The sequence below is a fragment of the Ambystoma mexicanum genome, chromosome 2p (assembly GCF_040938575.1).
Source record: "Ambystoma mexicanum isolate Mex_15411 chromosome 2p, UKY_AmexF1_1, whole genome shotgun sequence".
In the NCBI taxonomy this organism is placed as follows: Eukaryota; Metazoa; Chordata; class Amphibia; order Caudata; family Ambystomatidae; genus Ambystoma; species Ambystoma mexicanum.
In genome coordinates, this window is record NC_090923.1 from 974,782,863 (window position 1) to 974,798,307 (window position 15,445).

A 15,445-nucleotide genomic window follows, 5' to 3' on the forward strand; every position below is an offset into this window, starting at 1 on the left:
CCCCCATGTTTAGAAGCCAACCAGGATTTTGGTCTTAATTAGGCGAGGTGTCCAATCCAGCTTATGGTCTATGATGAACTGGTGGACCATTTCAACTGTTTTCCCATTTAATGACCACCAATATCCCTTACCTTTATGTTATTTATTCATGTAAAAAGCCATAATCTTGATTTTATCCGTGTTGATCTTAAGACCATTCCAATATGAATAGATGGTGAGAAGAGCGAGCTGCTCTTGAAGCCACCTAGGTGTGTAGTCCATCACAACAAGATCGTCAGCGTATCCCAACCATTGTATAACGGTCTCACCTAACCTGGGTGGGAACACCATCACAGACAATATGGTCTCGGGTAAGTTGGCTAGGTAGGGATTACATAATGTCAGTGCCAGTATTTATTTAATTTTTATTTTATACATTTATGTAAAGCCCAGACCCAAGGGTATCATGGCATTGGTACAGTAGTGAGGCAAGCAGATCATGAGTTGCACGTAGTGGAGAAGGAAGTCCTGTAATTATAGGCGTAATTGACATAGTGTTGCAAGGCATGTGGTTGCATTAGGGTGAGGCTGCACCTGGTAAGTCTTGTTGGTCCTGTTTGAGACCGACATGTGTTGATATCCATTATGGCACTTCACGTGCCTCAACTCTTACACCATTGTTTATACGACAAAACAAAAAAACAACAGACCTCTTCAATGTGGCAGTGGTGTGACTTATACAGAATTTGTGCCACTTAATTGAAATGTTCCTTTGTGAAGGGCAGCACCGAGACACAATATCTGTACATCATCCAGTCTCAACCAATTGCTGCTCTGCATCACATTCACTCGCCCTGAAGTGCACCTCATTACTAAGCAAATGTTTTAGTTCCTAAGTTGCTGCCCAATGCTTTGAATCAGGTCTTGCCATTTTCTAAATAATGGCCATATTGGGACCTCTCATGTGAAATACAGTGCAGACTGTTAGTGCGCCACGCACAGACTTTCTGTTTTAGATCTGGTTATAGGAGTGTGCGTATAAATAACTCGAGGTTACGATTTTGCTGTTGAACTAGGGTGACCAGATGTCTCAGTTTTGTCGGGACTGTCTGGGAATTTGCACCTGCGTCCCGGGGTCGCAAGACTTTTTAAAGTTTAAAAACCCCATCCTAAGATTTGGGGGTTGGGTGGATACCATCCCGGCTTTTGGCTAACTGGTGGAAAAATAATGATATCTGGGCAAAAACCGGGATGGTATCCACCTGATCCCCAAATTCCGGATGGGTTTTTTAAACTTAAAATAACCTCAGGAGTCAGGACCCCGGGCGATGCAACATGACACAGGATAGGCCACCTACATAGAAGTAAGAATAGTTTCACTTCTGAAGCTGTAGTCCTACTTCCATGTCAGTAGCCTGTCCCAGTTTTTTATTTTCGAAATCTGGTCGCCATATGTTGAACTTATTCAATTGGGAATATGGGAAGCATACCTGCCTAACCTCTGTATTTTTCCCTGAGACTCAGGAATTTTAACCATTTCTCTGGGTCTCCAGGGAAAGATCTTGGAATCTCAGGAATTTTGGTGGGGGAAAGCTTTCACTGATTGCTTGTTTGTTGTTTGTTATGCTTGCAGGACTGCGCTGCCTCAGACTACCTGCCTGAATGTGGCTTTGTCTCTTCAGCAATGACTAACGCTTCCAGCATATTGGCAAAAAAAATGCAGGAGAAGCAAAATAATGCACGTTTATTTTGCTTCACCTTTCATTCTTTTTTGCCGAATTTCAATGCGAACGCGCGTTTCTTTTGCTTTCGTTCTTTTTGCCCAGGTTAGGGTGGACTCAGCCCCATTGAACCGCAGCCATCAGGTTTGCAATCTGGACAACTCACCACTGCACTACATAACCTGATGAAAAACAACTAAGGTGAAATGTCCAATTTCGGTACTGCAAAATTCAGGGAAAACCTTTCTATTGTTTCTTGGAGTTTACATGTGCACATTTTAACGTGTTGATTTCATGAAAGGCAAATGCCTTTTTGTCCTATGCAATTTGAGTGGTTGTGAAAAGGCAATTTAATGAAATATGCATATTTCAATTGGATCTGCAAATTTCTGACGTCACATCACATTACAACAGAGTTTACCTTTTTAACATGTGGGCAGAGGCATGTGAACATGGGCAGAGTTTTGTGTGCCTGTGGGCGGGGCATAAATCTCAGGAATTTTGATTTTCAAATGTAGGCAGGTATGATGGGAAGGTACTATGGAGTCTCTTATCTGCTGTCCAGTCAATAATTCCACCGCTAGACTAAGTGTAACGCTGGGGCAAAAAAGTATTAATTTGACCTTATCGCAAGACACGCAGTGATCGCACAAGCTGAAAAAGGACTCAAGATGGCATGCTGTGCTTCTCTAGGCATATTTATTAGGCAGGTTGGTACAATGCAGTCAAACATTTAAGGGTATTCTACTACCTCCCTGACAATGCGGTCATGTGAACGTTAGTTTAAAACACTTTTAAAGACAACAGAAATGCAACATGTGTGTTTCCCCTCCGCACCAATCTGTAATACGCTGGCTGCTTGATATTCCACTTCTGCTTCCCGTTATGGCCGGGAAGAGCAAGTGTTTGGTCGCATCTTTACCAGATGCAAGATGGCGGCAGCCATTCGTTCCGGAAGACTTTCTGGCGTGGCAGGATCAGTTAACAGCACACATTTTCAGTGATCATCAAAAAACTAAATAAAACACAAACACAGCTTTCCAAAATATTGAATACTGTTATACTAAATAAGAATACACAGTCACATCATTTGTATAGGAAAAAAATGTTGTCAAAAATCAATATAATTCAATCACACCTCCACCTCATAAATATTTGATGTTGTTGCACATGAAGAGAACCAAAGAGAAACATCAGAATGGGGTTTAAAAGAAGCAACATAAGCTAAATCTGTGGTCTGTCGTGTTCAAACACGCTCCTGTTGTTGTCCACTTAACATACAAGTAATCTGACCACTAGTGTGGGTTTAGTGTGTCTGGGGTGGTGCACTGATCTAGAGGTCAAACGTCATTAGAAGAATAGTTTTTTTTTGTGAAGTAACACATATATGAAGGCCGGGTATCGCTTTGCTTCAGCCGCAATGCTCACCCACCATCTGAGCGGGCCCAGACCTGATAATGGTTGCAGGATGGGTCGAAGAAGTCGGATTGAAACTGCCAAGAGATGGAGAGCAGGTTACACCAGGGAGCCAACCGGGAGGATATTCTGGAGGCACGAAGCCCTCGTAATCAGACGATCATTTCCAACAGTAAAATACTGCAACGTAACATTAAAAAAGCATAGCCCCTGCCTGAAATTACTACATTGACTACCAATCACTGCCGATTCAATATCCTGTCCCTACATCAAAAGGGCATCTCGGCAGGGGTCGGCAACCTTTGGCTGTCCAGATGCCAATGCACGGAAGCCTTTCACCACATCGTGGATGTGCACATCAGAAAATTGTGCACCTCATAGAAACAATTCATGCACAGTAGACACATATGTCTGGGGATGCTTGTGGTTTCCAGCAGAAGGGATGTGACCTAGCAGTTCACGCTGGACTGTCCCTTTTGGGGTGGGACAAGCCTGATTTGCAAACGGTCTTTCCCCTTCTGTAATGTCTTGGCAGGCGAAGAACGATGGTCTGGAGGGTTGCCCAGAGCAATGCCAGAGGTTAAGATTTATTCTAAACCTTCCAGCCATCATCTCTTTTGTTTTGCTATTGTCACCCCGAGTGGGACGGGTATGCACAGACGTGGGTCCCATGCCTGCTGGGCCTAGAGACCGAAGCTACTCCTCACTGATGAGGCCCAACAAGGCTGACACAAGTCTGGGGATGATTGTGGTCTTGTGCAGAAGGGATGTGACCTAGCAGTTCGGGCTGGACTGCCCCTTTTGGGGTGGGACAAGCCTGATTTCCCTATGGTCTTTCCCCTTCTGTAATGGCCTGGAAGGAGAAGAACGATGTTCTGGAGGGTTGCCCGGAGCAATGTCACAGGTTAAGATTCATTGAAACCTTCCAGCCATCACCTCTTTTTTTTACATATATATATACATATATATATGTGCCATATCATAAATGTAGCTGTGGCCGATACAGTTGCTACTTTAACATTGAAGGAGTTGGAAGTACGACATCTCCAACCCCAGCTTGAATTTAATGTTCTAGGTTTAGGATTTGCCAAGCAATGTAATCTTGTTAAGCTCTTTTACGTTGCTCTTTTACGTAAGGATGCAAAATGGCGCTGCACCAGCAATGTTGCAAGTATTACAATATTTCTCTTGTATCACCCTATGGAAATATGAGAGTTCAGTTTTGCACACTGCCATACATGCCAACATTCCGAGGCTCCTGCGAGGGAGATTTTGTCAGAGACATCGGCAGACATGGATTTTCCCATAGGAATGCATTGGGGCTAGAATTATTTTAGGCGGGAGAATGAGAAAAATAGGAATATGTTTCACTGAAAAATCGTGAGTCTGCCACCTAAATTGGGAGGGTTGGCATGTATGCACTGCTCTTGCACTCAATTGGTGGAAAACACTTACTTGCCGCCCCCTCAAAAACCCACCAGCCCTCACTGTGTATTTCTATGCTGTTCATTTGCATAGACTAAATGTTGAGACCTGCGAGAGTTGCATTTGAATTCAAAGCAGCCCCCTGTCTGATTGGGTTATATAGCCATGTCCTAGGCAGCATATCTAGGTTAGTAAACGAATAGTGTCTACTACCGAGCGGGGGCTGGGCAGAAAGACCACATGGGTTCTCGGTACGCCACTGGTTTCTGATCCACAGCAAGGATCAAGACAATGATCCGAGGGTGGCCTTCGACAACTGCTCCAGCAAACCCTCAACTCAGATCCTCAAACCACAATCAGCTCCTCCCTAATGACATCAGCGTTTATATGGCAACTGACATGTGCGTGTATTACCAGGGAGTCCACACTTCAGTAAAGATGAGAACGCTTGAAGACAGAACATCTATTCAGCTACAGTTTGTGCCAAAACATTCAGAAAGTCTTGCCAGGTTCTGATCTTGCTGGACTAACAGGTGGTAAGAGGTTTTCCATCGAGTAGAGCTTATCCAGCAAGTGCTTGTGGCACTGATCTTGTTCCGTCCCAACCTCCTTCCCCTACCCGCTTGATTCGATGTGCTACTTGCGCCGTTTGCCGTTTCTCACTGATTATTTTGAAACTCTGAATCTCGCTTTATTGGCTTCATTCTCACCTTTCATTTAGGCCCAACCTCATATGAAATCCCTATCATCTATTGCTGAGAATTCTTATATGTAAATATAAGGCCAGAAATACGTATGGATAAGAAAATGAGGGGGGCACCTAGCTTTTCCTTGACCTGTCCAGGTTCTACAAGATATATATATAAACAATTGGTTCATAAATTCACATAACGAACCTTAACTCTTTATTGTTTTTATCGTAACCTTGTTAAAAAACAAGCCTGCATATATAAAGAATCACCAGATGACAGAAAAAATGTATGAATTGCAATCATTGTTTCTTTGTTATGAATGTGTAAGGTTCGTTATATGTCCTCATGGTATGTCTCACTTATGAATTTATTTTGCATAAAATAACCAAATTCTATGTGTGGACAAAATTACTGAATGCCCAGTGTTTATCTATCACTGTTCTGTCCAGGATCGCGCTGACCAATTGTTTATATATGACAGAAATAGGCATGTCCACCACAAAGCCCCTTCTTCTTGATGAAGCTAAAAGTGAAGCTTACAGAATGGCAGACACCAGCGCAGCTCCAGGGGCCGTGGTCAGTGCATGCAGCCGGCTTTAGAGCAGCAGCAATCTGCGTGTGTAGGAAATGGGGAGTCTTAAGGACCAGGGTCTGCACCCTTTGAATCTCCAGCTGTTTTGCACTACAGCTCCCACCAGCATAAGGTAGCATTGCCAATAGTCAGGGATCAGGGGAGCCGGAGAGCACTGGAGAGCCGCAGGTTGCAGATCCCTGCACCAGGACATAGAGCAAAACTATACTTTGCCACCAACGGACAAGAACAGCTTGCAACTTCCGGTAGCATGGGGAATTGGACAGATGTGAAGCACATTTGAAGAAATCAGATTACATTTTTATGGAGTTTTATATCCTGCACTGCTGCCATTTGCATAGCCTCTTGGCAGACAGGAGAGTTTTTCAAACACATTGTGAAAAAAAAAGAGGACTAGTGTTCTACATACTTTGGCTACAGTATATGAGGCACAAAGCAGATCAAGTGACTTCCTTGCCATTACACAGTGTGGCAAATGGTAGATTGGTGGGGGAGCAGTGGGGGAGGTCCTTTCAGCATTTCATTGGCTAAACTATGGTTAGCGTTAGGCCTCACAATTTTCACTTGCCATTGGCGAGTGAAAATTCACCTTTGGAGATTAATAAATTAAGTGCTGTGTGCATGTGGAGTAGAGGGGTGAGTAACTTTTTTTGACTGGCTAGTAACTTGCGACTTTAATTATTTACCCCTAGTTAACAATTTAATCTTACGAATTTCTTACGAATTTGTGTGGCGCCTATATTTTAGTGGCATGGCAGCACAAGTGAAGATGTTAAAGCATATGCACCCAAAGAGAAGGTGTATGCACTAGTGTGATGCACAACTTCAAATAAACCCCTTACTAATCTATCAGAAACAACTGTGGTTTGGCTAGCCTCAATGATGCAAAGAAAACTACTAGGCCAAGCACCCTCGGCCTAACCAAATCCAAGGGAGAATCCCACTGCCTTCCTTCTGCGGAATACTGGTGGCCAGAAATGACCACAACTCCAGCCCCATCAGCCTCCCAAGAAAGACCAATGGTCCCTTAACATAACTGTGGGGGTAGAGCGGGGGTGCAACACTTAGGTCGATGGCAGGTCGTTTTTGAGTGAATTTTAACCACTGGCCATTTGGCAACCGTCCAGACCATTGTTTTTTGATTCCGCTATGCATTTACAGCAAGGGAAAGACCATATGCAAATCAGGCTGGGCCCTACCCAAAAGAGGCATACCGGTCGAACTGCTAAATCACAGCTTTTCTGCACAAGACCACAAGTAACCCCACCTGCGTTTCAGCCTCATTGGCGGTCACCTGTGAGGTGCAGCTTGGGTATCTAGGCACAGCAGGCTCAGAACCCACATCTGACCATGGCCCATCCCACTCGGGGTGATAAATGTAACACCGAAGGTTGTTTTGCTGGAAGGTTATAAATGAATCATAACCACTGGCAATGGCTCTGGAAACCCTCCAGACCATTGGTTTTCATTCTGCTATGCATTTACAGCAAAGGAAAGACCATATGCAATTAAGGTTTCTTGGAAATGTACCTGCTTTGAGTTGATTGACGTAACATTTAACATTACACGTGTAGGCGCATTGTTGCTTGTATCCCATTTCTTAAAATGGAAGCTGCATATCTCATTGGTGCCTGGTCCTTTGGGTGTGCCTTGTGCAGGGGTCATATTTGGAAGTATAAGCTAGAATGTTTGCTATTTCGGCCCAATATGGCTGCCATCTTTATGAATATGAACTGGCCTTTTGAAGATTACCTTTTGAGACCAGTAATAGTTACAATATGCTCTAATGGAAACCAGCAATGTATTAACTAATACTTCAGCAGCAAAAGCAGAAAGCAAGTGTGTTATTAGTACAGCGAAACTAAATAATTGATTATAAATAGATCATAACACTTATTGGAGCAATATTGGCACATAACTTGGAGGGACAATGTAACACACTTTAGTGACATCATAAACACGCATTTGTTCGCCCCCTCACTCCACAACTCCCAATACATGAAGATCTAATTATTGAAATCCTCTTGGAAGGATCTTCCTCATAAGGCCCCGACCCATGTTAATAAATGCTTCTTTTGAACACGACAGTCCTTTTGTGGCCTTTGAAAGCTTGACAACCATAGCAGAGCTACCAGGATTCAAAGCTCTGACTTGCAGGTGGTTGTATACGAATTGACTTTTTGAGAATTGATCGTGGGAGAATTGCTTGCGGGAGAATTGACCAAATTTAAAAGGTCAATTAGGACATATATGCGGGGGGGAAACCCCCTGCAACCCTCCACCCAATCCCCTTATATTATTTAAAATCCAACACCAACCCAATATACATATAAAATCAAAAAAAGGTCAACTCTGTCAAAAGTCAATTAGGATCACTCTAATTCTGTCAATTAGGACAAAAAGTCAATTGTGCATGGTCAATTTGGGTAATACCTTGCAGGTAGCACATAGCTCGCCGCAGATGGGACATTCACTCATGGGCTATTTTATAGAAGAGACCTATGGTTCTAGGTGATTTTAAAAACGGGTGGATTTGACATAATTAATAATAGTGATACATTTCAATCATTTTGGGAGTAGACATGCTGTCTTTGTTTGTGTATAGTTTACTTCCACTTAGAAAGTATTCGGACTCCCCTCATTTTGTATTGGGGAGCTGAAGTCTTCGTATTGCTCCGCTTGGATTCTAAGGTTGATCCTGATGTGCTCATTCATGGAATGAATGATGCCTTTGGGGGGTCCGAGATCTACACTATAGTGCAGAATCTTTGGCAGCGACTTTCAATCAGTTCCAAACATAGCTCATCTCCTTTGAGTAGCTGTCACTACATACTCAACCTGTTGCACAAGGTAAGCCCTGTCACACGACAAGACCCACACAATTCAAATAGTCCAAGCACTGTTTTTGCCGGGACTGGACTATTGCAACAGTCTTTTTTGGCTTTTCAAGGAAAGACATTGCACGTCTGCAGTTCAACCAGAATATGGTGGCAGGTTTAGCGGTAGGCCTCAGGAGTAGGCCTCCGGTGCCCTGAAAAACCAACATTGGTTACAAATGCAATTTTGGATTGACTTCACCTGCGAAGGAGCATGGGATAGCGAGCACAAATACCTATTAAACCGCCTCACCAAATACGCTCCCAAAAAGTCCAGTAATATGGACATACTGGCCCATGCATCTACAGGCTGAAACGATTTGGAATAGAAGACTAGAGGTTTCAGGCCTTGGCCTATGTAATTCCTCCACATATGATCTTAACCATCTGAAAAGCAGAAAAAAGCTTTAAACACTTTCTATCAAAGAAGGACTTCCCAGCCTCTGTTTAGCAGCCCACGTCTTATGCTATCCCTAGTCCATGATACTGCACTAATACTTAAACAATAATACCCAAGCAGGTGGGCATTACTGGGACAGGTAATGCCCCTCCCGTGAGGATAATATTGCTATTAGTAGCCGGTATGATATTCGCTGTTTCTCAAATTAAGAAAAACTATAAAATAAGATGGCCGCAATATACCGTAGATAAGGGAATTGCATGTTGTCCCTTCTCCATTTCCATGGCGTCTAGTCGCACTTTGGGGATGCGCTAGGAACAGCAGAAGGCAGTAGGGAAGTGGGACTAGGGTGGGGGACTTAACATGTGGAAAAGGGGCATGGGGCACAGGGGAGCACTTACCCTGGTAGCCAGCAGGGGAAATGACGGCCTCTAGCTCTGAGGAGGCTCCGAGCGGGGGCTTTAGCTCCTCATTAGCTGGGAGGTCGAAGCCACGCCCCTGATGGGTACCAATATTCTGTATTTAGAATATTCCTTCCCAGTCTCTGCATAGCAACCTACTTCTTTTGCAAGCCTTAGTCCATTATGCTGCGCTTATAACTATTCTGTATTTTGAATACTGTTTTTTGTAACTAAAACCTGAATATGCTTTTTCAAACTGTACTTTTAAGATTAGGATCGTTGCTCACTTTGCCTTTGTTAACCCACCCCAACCACTCCCTTTTACCCCTCTCGTCTGGCATATCTTGCATATGTTTGGCGCATTCCAAAAAGGAATAAATACATCATAGGCAAAATAGTTGACCGGCCCATGTGGAATTTATGGAAGTGTTTGCATCCATGTGATACTGGAACGGCAGAGCAACAAGATAAGCATTCAAACACTACTTTATTTAGTTCTCAGACCATTTCTTGTGCCCAGGTACCGGCATAAAACGGGGTGGCGATAAGGAGTGGCTAATCCGCACAGGAGGCAGAAAGCAGCTGTGTCTCAAAGGGCCACTGTCAGCGGTGAGACTGTACAGGTTAGCTAGGCTGTAGGAAAAACAGGAATAATTCTGGACCAATTGGTCATCAAAATGGCCGAAGCGAATATTTCTGGGTGAATTCTTGTAGGGAAACCCACCATTAGCCCCAAAGGGACTTCTCCCCTAACCCAGTCATACACCATTTCTCTCACAAAGCCTACTAAGCCTCTGACGGAAGACATGAAGACAATGCAAGCCATAACGCCTCACATTAAGGTTTTGGGCTGTGTGGCATTCTATGGCCAACGAGAATGCCGATGTGCGTCAAGCTTAGTCATAACCCTGTAGCCGTAAAGTGGACTCCTTGCTTAGGCGACATCTTTACCCGACACAAAGTTAGCTCTTTACTGCACAACCCACCCTCATTCGTGAAGACTAATGGCGTAGTCCAAAGAACTGGCTCAATGTGGTCTTGTTATTGGCCAACAATCATGCAAGCACCCCAAGAATTTCCATCATAGCGTCAAAATAACAAAATGCCATGAACATACCGGTATCATTGCTTTAACTACTCATTCTCTAGAGGATAAAGAAAATGCCATATTACTTTCTTTTTACAGAGTTACATAGACTTCTGTGATGTTTGAAAGCTAGAACAGGGCCATTTACCATCACAGGAGCCCAAGTAAAAAACAGAGACACTAGGACTGGAGCTAAAATCTTAGGTCAACAAGGACCACAAAGTGCAAAACACCTAGATGTCAATACTCAATGCAGTAAGTCTTTGCTCTCACATTACAGTACATTGCAATGCCCCGTTAATATTCCCACTGCATACAGGCGGGGTTTGCATTAAGCGTGTACAAATATAGTTGAGTTCCTAAACAGCCTCCTTCCATAATAGGAGGCCCATTGTGGAGTCTGATGAGAAGCGATACCATTTACTAAAATGCTCCTGAGAATATCTCTTCTCTACACACAAATATTGTGTGCACTAAAAATTAAATTTATACAGAAGATTTAACGAGCGGCCACAGAATGCCTTTGTGCGCTGAGGCTCTTTTGTTCTCTTGCTTTGCGAGGATCTTAGAAACTCAGGTTATACTGCTTCACGTTCAGCCATCTCCTCGTCTGCAAGTGTTGCTGCTGGGCCAGATAATATCAGCTAAAAACAATTTGCCATGAGATGAGGTCGAGAGACTTTTGAGCAGAACCCACATAGAAGTGTGAATCCGCTCTGTGAGAATGAAAGCACGATACATTAGAGCAGCCCAACTCAAAACCCGTCACCATGGAATCAACTGACCACCGCTGGAGAGGTTTCGTGCCATTGGTCACATAAAAACCTGATGGTTTCGTTAGGTGGGCAAGCTGGGAATCGAACCGGTGCCCTGCATCCAAAGCCATTATCTTCTCCCCTGAAACTATTGGCTAATACTCAACACTGGGAACTGGTTGGTTGATTTCACATATGGCTCCTGCCTCATACATTTTCCCATTAAGCCTTCTGGTCCATAATGTGTAAAACACAAATGCAGTGTATGATCTAGTACAACGGTCAGCCTTGGTAGATCATAATAAGATAGTGAGAGGTAGTTCTTGGACACAGACCTGCCCCTTCCATATTTCAGAAGTTAAGAGAATAACAGCAAACACTGGATACCTTGAATTATTGCAGAATAAGGTAATACTGCTGCACACATACTTCTCTAAAAGGTGTTTGCATATGCGTCATAACAATATACATTATTGTTTCATAATTCTGCAGTGCCCATCATGGCCCAAGTCGTATGTCCTATTAGCAGCACAAGAGCCTAATGATAGTGTTTCTAATGGTCAAGTCACATGGCTCATGACCACTGAAGGAGACTGGCAAGTCAGCTGTTGCATTCAGGTGGACAATGCCTGCAGTGTTCCAAGCCACAGATTCTCCATGCAGGGAAGAATTGTCTTTTTTTGGGTGTACACAGTGGAGGTAGCACTTGTGAAGGATCGTAACTCCATTAATAGCGGATGACCTTGTTTTGTCTCCTAAGGAAGCGTTATCCTATTATGTAACAGCACTTGAGGAGAAGTGGTAGGGCCGTGAATGGGGATGAAAAACTCGAAGGCGTTCTTCCAGATAACAGGCTGCTCACTGGTTGCCCCTAGTCTACGACGGAAGAGCTACACATTGTGTTCATTCCGCAGGCGTCAGAACCCCTGTACAGGTAGTAATAACCCTGTTGAAAAAGGGAAAATGGTTAAGTTGGATTTTGAGCCTTTTAGACACAACAACAATAAGACGTTACAAAAACATGTTACTCGCCATGATAACTTAGGGCCCTTTCAATTACCAAACTGTTCATTGCAATGCATATACGTTTTGGAAAGATTCCAAAAGTTGCCCATGTTCACAGCCCTCCCAAGATGAGCGCGGTGTCTTCAATATACTTGTTGCTGGCTAAATAATATCAGGCCCAGGACTGTGCCATGTATGGTGGTAAGGCTGGCAGAGTATCAATTTGGATGGAGTTACTTACCTTCGGTAATATTCTTTCCGATGGATATGTATGTCATCCCACAAATGACACATTTCTAGACACCCTTCAAATGCGTCTTGAATCCAGAAACTTTAACGTCACCAGGAAGCGCTGGAGCAGCTGTAGACCAGCTCTGTCACAGGAGTTGTTTGTGCTTGCAATGATGTAGCAGGTATATACAGCAAGCTGCACATATACCCTTTTTGCAGTTCCACATAATTGTTCCTGTTACGCAGAAGCCAAAGTAATGACATAACTTGACTCTGCTTTCACATTGATGGCAGTTCTAAGTCACAGTTAAAGATGGTTCTATGTGATTTTCTCCCCGAGAAAACCCAGAGATCCCTTTTAACAAGCCGAAAATAAAGGTGGAAATAATATTGCTACCATTTTCACCACACCTTTTATCTACATACATTTAGTATCTATGGTCTCATAGTGCCATCTAGTGGATTTTACATGAATACATTTCCATTTCTTCAAAAATGCCTACTTTGTTTTTTTTCTTTTATTTGCCTAAAATGCATTCCTACACTTGACCTAAAAAGTATCTTTTGGTAGGGGGGGGGGGGGTTCGGACCCCTTCCCTCAATGACTCACATTATACCCCTTTTTCTCTTTTATTTTTTTTTATTTTAAAATTATTTAGTTTACAAAAACTTTTCATTTATACATATATAATCATACGTTTCTACTATTTGCAGCACAAAAATTAGAATCAGAGGCTTTCTACTATTTATCTATTCCTCTCCATAGTTCATTAGTTCATTTTCTTTTCTGCTTCAGGTCCATCGTGCCAGCTGCCCCTGTAGGCTTTGTGGAGCTGATGTGGTTCCAAAATTGAATTTGCACATGGCTGGACCCCTTTTGCAATGGCGCAGACGGGCTAAAAAACGGTGGTGTGGAAGGTTGCCCAGAGCAATTGCCAGTGGTTCAGATTCATTCGAAACCTTCCACCCATCCTTTTTGTGGTCACAGTGGTTCCAAAATTGAATGATGACAGTGGTAAGGCTCCTGTTGTTCCCAGACAGGATGGTGCTCCATCTATCATGACTGTTTAGTTCGGACCCCGTCATAGATATCATTCCTTGAAACCAATTTCTTTTTTCAACTAACGCTGGGAAAATCATAATGATATGATGGATGTTCTCCAGCATCTGTTTGTCCTCGCAGAATCGGCAGAAGGCTTCTTCTTTGGGCATTTGCCAGTTTTTTACCATGAGTTCTCGTGTAGGTAATTGATTGAGTCGTAGCCTCATAAATTTCTCTTTTTTTCACACATATATCAATCCTGCATTATTGTCTACATTTCGTTATTCTTTCATCCCGTCATGTTTTTTACCCTGTTTTTTAAATTCTTTATTTTTACCCCTTCCTTTATTCACTCTTTATTTTTTTCTGAATGTAATCACTGGTTGCCTTAAAGGAGTCAAGTAGAGTCGATCGGAAATCTGTGAGAAGAATACTGTATTCATCATAAACACCATTATGAGGACAAGTAACTTTTTTTCTAATGGAGTTATTCTTTCCACAGTTTTCTCCTGTGCATAAATACACAAAAAACAGTAACACTACAGGATGTTGGGAAGGATTACAAGGAACCAATGCTCTCATAAAAGAAACTGCTAACGTAGTGACCATTCAACACTGTCACCCTCTCCTGCCAGAGAATCTAGACTAGAGTGTTTGGCAAAAGTGGGTAACCAGGACCAGTAAGCAGCCTGCCACCGACAAAGGCCCTACAGAGGAGCATCCCTCTGCAGTGTAAAAGTAGGTGCTTAACCCCTTGAAGAATGAGCCCAGATACCATCAGAAGCTTTGTTGGTTTGCCAAGATGTACCAGGCCTTCGTGCATAGAACACATTTGTTAGAAATGCCTTGCCTTTGCACAGCTCTGTAAAATCTATTAATAGCTGATCATAAACTCGGTAGTCTTTGGACATAGAGAAACAGATATGCCTATTAAACACAGAAGCATCAGCCTGAAAACCGGGAGATGTGTCCATATAGCCACTCCTAGTAAAAGACAACAAACAAATCCAACATAACAGCCATGAGGCACAACAGGCTGAAGCCACAGTGGACTGAAAAGGCAAAGAAGGTAGAGTTCAATGATGCCTGGGGAATTTCTGAATTGGTGGGGGACATACATTTATGTGCCTAATATGTGCCAGCAACTGAGCACAGCGAGTGTGCCGCAACCAATCCTGGGGAGTTTGGGGAGAGGGGAGTTCACCACCGAAAGAAAATATTTTGGTGCATTTTACAGCACTTTGTGAAAAATGTGCTAACAAGCCACGCAGTTTATCAACAATTGTGTATGGTAGAACATGAAAAACCAAAAGATGAATGTTACCAACAGTGTCCAGGCCCATTTCCCAATGGACTTTCATTAGGCCTTTGCCCACAACATATGCGAGTATATACAATATTTTCAGGCTGGCTGTACCCATACATGACCATGCATGGTGCACCATTATGTTAGTATTACCTATAAAATGTGTCAGTCAGTAAAAAAAAAAAAATATCCATGTCATAGAAAGAAACCATATCCAGCTAGTTAGACTGGCCTACACTGAACGTAGGCCAGTTACAACACTTGTCATGCTTGCTTTACCCTTGATGCACAATTAAGATGCACAGTAACTGTGCATCAAGGGTAAAGCAAAGACAAGTGTTATTATGTGGGTAGACTGGTCTACATTCAATCTAGGACAGACAAGCCAAGTAACAACCAGACTGTCAACCGACCCGCAAAAAATACCACCCTTGAGGCTGCAAGCGTGTCAGAAAACCTGTGAGCAGGGCAGGCTGAGAAACATGGTAATCACTTCCTAAAGTGATGATCCTTTTAC

General features: G+C 43.1%; 1 protein-coding gene across 1 annotated transcript in view; it reads right to left on the reverse strand.

Moving 5' to 3' along the window:
* Positions 1-2,380: 2,380 nt before the first annotated feature.
* CTSF (cathepsin F) overlaps positions 2,381-15,445 on the reverse strand; it is a 245,604-nt gene continuing 232,539 nt past the window's right edge. The window contains exon 14 of the mRNA XM_069644785.1: positions 2,381-12,290. Within this exon, the coding sequence (XP_069500886.1) occupies positions 12,216-12,290 (75 nt within the window). The 3' untranslated portion in view covers positions 2,381-12,215. The remainder of the gene's footprint in view (positions 12,291-15,445) is intronic.